This window comes from Poecilia latipinna, unplaced genomic scaffold, assembly GCF_001443285.1.
Source record: "Poecilia latipinna isolate Pla-1442-1.1 unplaced genomic scaffold, P_latipinna-1.0 Scaffold3018, whole genome shotgun sequence".
Classification (NCBI taxonomy): Eukaryota; Metazoa; Chordata; class Actinopteri; order Cyprinodontiformes; family Poeciliidae; genus Poecilia; species Poecilia latipinna.
This window is the reverse complement of record NW_015115634.1, coordinates 40,468-46,408: the sequence shown is the minus strand read 5'-3', so window position 1 is coordinate 46,408 and position 5,941 is coordinate 40,468. Positions and strand designations below refer to the sequence as shown.

Here is a 5,941-nt window from a genome sequence, read left to right as displayed (position 1 = left end):
CTCCTAAGCATCTGACTCCTGATCAGTGGCAACAGCTGGGTGAGATTAAACAGTCTTTTCCATCTCTGTTTGCAGATGTACCTGGGCGAACTGAAATTATAACACACAAAATAACTTTGAAAGATACAACACCTGTTCGTCTTAAGCCTTACCGGATTCCAGAAAGAATGATGGATCCACTGAAAAGAGGTCCAGATGATGCTGGAAATGGGAGTTATAGAGCCATCAAGAAGTGAGTGGTCAAATCCCATTGTGCTGGTTCCTAAAAAAGACTCAACTACATTTTTGTTCTGACTTAAGAAAGTTAAACAGCATTTCCTGGTTTGGTTCTTATCCAATGCCACGCATTGACGAGCTACTGGAAAGACTGAGGAAGGCCAAATACATCACAACCTTAGATTTATGTAAAGGTTACTGGCAAGTTCCTTTAGATCCATCCTGTAAGGAATACACAGCCTTTCAGATTCCAGGAATGGGTTTATTCCATTACACGGTTCTGCCCTTTGGTCTTCATGGAGCACCAGCTACCTTTCAAAGGTTGATGGACATTATCCTTAGTGACTGTTCAAAGTTTGCTGCTGCCTACCTGGATGATGATGTGATCTACAGTGAAACTTGGGAGAATCACCTACAGCATCTAAAGGTTGTAATGGCAAGGATCCAGAATGCTGGTCTCACTCTGAATGTGAACAAGGTGTGGTGTTGAGTTTTCCTTCCACACCACACCTCTCAGTGTAACATATATAATTTGGGCCCCCCAAGTTTAAAAGTCTAGCTCTGCCACTGTTCCCTGGGTGGCATTGCTGAGCTGCTTATTTTTTGGGTCCAAGAACTGTGAAGTTGCATAATATTCATCAGTTCCATCTAGTGCTGCCACAACTGCAACAAAGGAAAAAAGAAAAGAAGGGAAAATTATAAGAAATATACAAGACATGAACTTGCTGTAAATGATGGACAATCAGAAGAAAACATGACGGACCATAAAGAGGGAAGGATAACGATTAAAGTTTATGGCAAGAAAAAGATCAAACAAACCGTCCTGCTGTAGAGAACACTGCTGCAAAACTATAAGACCTGTGGGAATAAAATTTGATGTGATTAACATAAAATATTACATTATAATCAAAAGTGGGGATTGTGATAAGAACATTGTATTATCAACAAAGTCATTATGTATTAACATTTTCCACCACAGAACTCATGGTCATCTAAAATCAGACAATGCGAGGCAGCAGTTATGATAAATGGATGTAGTAATTTTTGAATAGTGAATAAAAATATTATAAAATTCTATGTTTCTTTGCATTTTGTAGCATTATCTGGAAGAAAGACATGCTAAAACCTTAACATGTAAAGGAAGAGGCGGACTCTGGTGGTTCCTCTAACTCTCCTCTAGTGAAACGGTTCAGTCAAAGTCAGAGCCATGAAGGAAGCAGCTGCTCAGCGTCTGATCTGTAAGTACAGAAATAATGTTTAATAACTGATATGGAAATTAATGTAATATCCAGAATCCAACCAGAAAAGTTGGTTTGAATGTGAGACTATATTTTATGTAAATACGATGCAATAAAAAGTGTGATGTCATTGCAAAGTCAGACTGACAGCAGAAAAAAATTAAGTATTCAAGAAAAACATCTGTAAATTGAAATACTAGCACAAGAAGTTTTTAAGATACTTTAAAGGTCAACTTTATAAAAGATTCACATTTATGTAGAGAATCTGATGTTGGTTAAAACTCAAAGGTTTTTTAAATCAATCAATCAATCAATAAAATTTTATTTGTATAGCACATTTCAGCACCAAGGCATTTCAAAGAGCTTTACATCATAACAAAAACAAAAATACAAAGTCATGCAACATAGAATCAACAATCAAAACATTACATTAAGTCAAGAGCCATAATTAAACTCATAATTTTAAAATAAAAATTTTATTTAATTTCAGTTCTGATCTCACTGCTGTTCTGGACATCAGGTCAAGGTTGGTAATGTTTCACTTAAAATATTTGAAAATATTTAAAAATGTTTCTGGATCAATTTTCTGAAAAGAAATAAAGAATAACTGCTGGAATAATAGGTGTGTTCTTTATCTCTTCCAGTCCTCCCAGTTCGTCTGACTGTGAGTCCCAGCAGATCTCAGTTCTTTAGAGGAGAATCAGTGACTCTGATCTGTGAGGATGAAAACAGCTCTGATGGAGGAACTGTGAGGAGAAACACAACCAGGAAACTGTCTGAGTGTAAAGATGGATGGGGAGAAGCTGATGGTTCCTCCTGTAACATGACCTACATCATGCCAGATGATACTGGCCTGTACTGGTGTGAGTCCATGTCTGGATCCTCCAGCAGCAGCAGCAGCATCCAGCTCTCTGTCTCTGGTAAGATCAGACTGTGGAGTTAGTGTTGCTGTGTGGAAATGGATGAAATGCTGTAGTTTGTCTCTGTGTTGAGGTGGATCAGTGATCCTGCAGAGTCCTGTCCTCCCTGTGATGGAGGGAGATGACGTCACTCTGAGCTGCAGAGCAAAGAGTCCAGCCCACAACCTCCCAGCTGCTTTCTATAAAGATGGCTCCTTCATTGGTGATGGACCATCAGGTCCCATGACCCTCCTCCATGGCTCCAGCTCTGATGAAGGCCTCTATAAGTGCAGCATCAGCGGTCAGGGAGAGTCTCCATCCAGCTGGATCTCTGTGGAAGGTCAGAGGATGAAAATATTAACTTTGGTTTTCATTAGAAATTGATGGGCAATTATTTAATAAAAACTTTATTTCAGAGAAACCATCAACCACATCGTCCCCATCAACTCCTCCTCCTCCATCATCATCATCATCTTCATCTTCCTCCCAGTTTCTCCTCTATGGTCTCTCGTCTCTATCAGCTGGTTTTGTTCTGGTTCTACTGGTTTTACTGGTTCTGCTGGTCAAACGTCACATTAAGAGGAAATCTAAAGGTGAGATCAGTTATCAGCTGATAACTCCGAGTTATTTTAAGTCTGAGTTTTTATATTTTCATTTTAGTTTATATATATTTGAAAAAGTCTCATGTTTTAATTAATAAATAATTTATTTTCAGGTCTCCAGGAGGTTGAAGAGAACAGATTAACTCACACTGATGTTAAAATATCACAGCAGGAAGAAAAGAGAAACAAATCAAATGAAGGTAAAAATGTTTGTTTTGTTTCATCTGTTAAAAACTAAAGAACTGAAACTGAGTTTCTATTAGTCAGAATAAATTCATTTATCAATTAGATGTTCAAATATTTTATGCAAAAACTCCAGACAAATAAAGGTTGATAGTTTTCCAATTTTAAATATTTGAATCACAAGAAAATGTGTCACTATTATGAATTAATCAGTTATATTAATATATCAATAAACCTTTTAATCACCTAAATACTATAAAGTATTGGATCAAAATGAAATTCCTGTTTCTAATATATTATATTTTCATGTTGTGATGTGAGATTTTTTTATTTTGCTCATTTTATTTCTAACATAAAATGAGCTAAAATGTTTGATCCAAACTTAATTAAAAACTAAATAATTCCAGTTCGTCTCTGTTAGTCTTTAGTTTATTTCAGCAGGTTAAAGTTAAACTTTGCTCCTCTGACTCTTTGCAGCAGTTTGTGGTTTTTTGCTAACTGACGCTAACAGACTCTGAGGTCGTCCAGTTTCCTGTTTCAGGTTGCCATGGCAACGCTGCGAACCCAACAGATTCACTGCAGGAACGATGAACAGTCACTGAAATACAGTTTAACATTTTAAACATGTTTAGTTAGTTTTTCATATTCGTGTCGTCTGAAACTTTAACTCTCCAGTTTCTGTTTGAACCTTTAATCTGATTTTATTCACATCAGAGATAAAAGTCATCAAACTCCTGGTTTGTTTTAATGAAGACGATGAGAATCAGGAAATGGTTCTGGTTGGACAAACTGGGACCAGAAACCAGTTACTGTCTACTGGAGGAATTCAGCTTTTTAATTTAATCAGTGAAAAACTTTATTATGATGTGTAGAAATTTAAATGAGGATCAAATGAGATTTTATTTTAGGAAGAAAATCAAATAATGGAAAAAACAAAGCAGCTTAGTTTGACAGATTTTTGTTCACAAAAGCTTTGTGAAAAAGAAAAATAACCAAAACAAATTAAAGAGCCAATAGTTTAACCTGAACTGACAGAGAGGATGAGTTTATACTGACTTTAATATAATATTAATTATTTTAAATATCCAGATTTTCACTTCAGACTCAGGTTTCCAGTCTGAGCTCCTGAATAAATGTTTAGTTTTCCATCAGTGAAATAAACAGAGTCTGAATCTTTGTTGTTAATTCAGTCAGTGACCAGTTGGTCCTGGTTTCTTCCTCTCTGAGCCTCACATAGAAACGATCCTGTGATGATCATCAGAGATCAGGCTGTTTTTCATGCCTGACAGAAACATGTGAAGCTGCTTTAGCTGCAGCAGCAGGCTGAGCCTCAGGCTGTGGTTTGGTCTTCAGCTGTCGACTCAAACCTGACAAACTGTTTGCTTCTCACTGTGATGTGGAAACGTCTCACTGGGTGAATAAAGGTGAGAAGCTTTGAGGTTTCAGCTGCTGGTAGAGACCAGAAAACGCTTCCTGATGCAGCCAACCTGCTCTAATGCTGCACTTCAACACAAATATTACAGCAGTGCTGCTAAAGAGGCTAGCTGCTGCTAAAGAGGCTAGCCTAGCTGCTGCTAAAGAGGCTAGCCTAGCTGCAGCTAAATGATTCAGCTCCAGTGATTTGATGTTTTCTTCTTCTGCAGCTCTGAGGCGGCGCTGCTTCACGGCTGTTCTGTACGCCACCAGGACAGAAGAAGAAGAAAAACTTTGATGCTGAAACTCCTGGATCCACTGACAGCAGGGAGAAAACATCAGTTATACTCTGATAGCTTTCTGTTATAAACTGGAAACATTATAAAGATGTTCATTCAGAAGAATCTGATTTATGATCATTACAATAAATGAAAGCAGAATAAAATCAACTTCAGGTCCAGAAAAATGTCCATCTGAATGTTTTAGTTTCTTCTCTGTAAAACCTCATGAATGTATTTAATGTTTCATTCTCATGTTTCCAGTCACTGTTTTTATTTTAAATGTCTGAACTGTTAAAACTTCAGCAGCTTCAGCCTGAACATGAAGTTCCTGTCTGTCTGTCTGTCTGTCTGTCTGTCTGTCTGTCTGTCTGTCTGTGGCTCAGCAGTGGAAACTTTTCTTCAATGCAACATGTTTAGGAAACTAAAACCAAACCTCAGAATTAACCTGTTAATCCCTCAGTGTGTTAAACCAAAGCAGCTCCTTCAGGTTGTTTTCTTCAGCTTTTCTTCAGACTGACCTGGTTTTAGTCCACTTATCTGCTGTTACAAGGTGTTTGGAAAACCTGAAAACCAGTTTGGATTCAACTGGGAATTCAAAGACAATGATTTTGCAGTTGAGATCAGTTCTGTAAAAATGTAAGAGTCCACTGATCCCCAGACCTGAATCCCATTGAAAACCTCTGGAATGTGATCAAGAGAAAGATGATAGTAACAAGTCATTAAACAAAGTTCAACTGCTTGAATTTTTGTGCCAAAAAGGTCCATTTTTGGTGACCCTTTCAGGCCTAAGACCAAAAGTAGTGTGAAAAACTGGTGGAAAGCCAAGATGCATAAAATGGTTTTTCCACCAAATATTGATTTCTGAGCTCTTCCCGAGTTAAAACATTTTTTCTGAACTCCTGGACTTTCATGTTACTGAGATAAAAACATCCATTCATTACCAAACACCTTGTTCTCTGTGAGATCATGAGGGGTGCTGGTTCCCATCTCCAGAGGTCAAAGGGCAAGAGGCGGGGTCTCCTGGACAGGTCGCCAGTCTGTCGCAGGGCAACACAGAGACAAACAACCAGGCACATGTTACGGCCACTTTTAGCCGAAGTGCAAGAAAC

General features: G+C 37.9%; 1 protein-coding gene across 2 annotated transcripts; it reads left to right on the top strand.

Moving 5' to 3' along the window:
• The first annotated feature begins 1,403 nt into the window (after positions 1 to 1,403).
• Positions 1,404 to 5,291, top strand: LOC106939892 (protein turtle-like). 2 transcript variants are annotated; one of them, XM_015022465.1, is made up of 7 exons: positions 1,404 to 1,454; positions 1,945 to 1,980; positions 2,099 to 2,374; positions 2,448 to 2,693; positions 2,770 to 2,946; positions 3,069 to 3,155; positions 4,782 to 5,291. In XM_015022465.1, exons 1-7 carry the CDS (start codon positions 1,424 to 1,426, stop codon positions 4,847 to 4,849), a joined length of 921 nt encoding a protein of 306 aa, XP_014877951.1. In that variant the 5' UTR covers positions 1,404 to 1,423; the 3' UTR covers positions 4,850 to 5,291. The 2 variants fall into 2 exon arrangements, with proteins under 2 accessions (XP_014877951.1, XP_014877952.1); XM_015022466.1 differs by lacking the exon at positions 3,069 to 3,155 and having other exon boundaries at positions 1,406 to 1,454.
• The last annotated feature ends 650 nt before the right edge of the window (positions 5,292 to 5,941 follow it).

Bases quoted from the DNA above. Each gene is read 5' to 3' on its own strand.
- LOC106939892 (XM_015022465.1), top strand. From the start codon at position 1,424: ATGAAGGAAGCAGCTGCTCAGCGTCTGATCT. The intron at 1,455-1,944 runs GTAAGTACAGAA...ATTTAATTTCAG, and splicing joins AGCTGCTCAGCGTCTGATCT to TTCTGATCTCACTGCTGTTC. The intron at 2,694-2,769 runs GTCAGAGGATGA...ACTTTATTTCAG, and splicing joins CAGCTGGATCTCTGTGGAAG to AGAAACCATCAACCACATCG.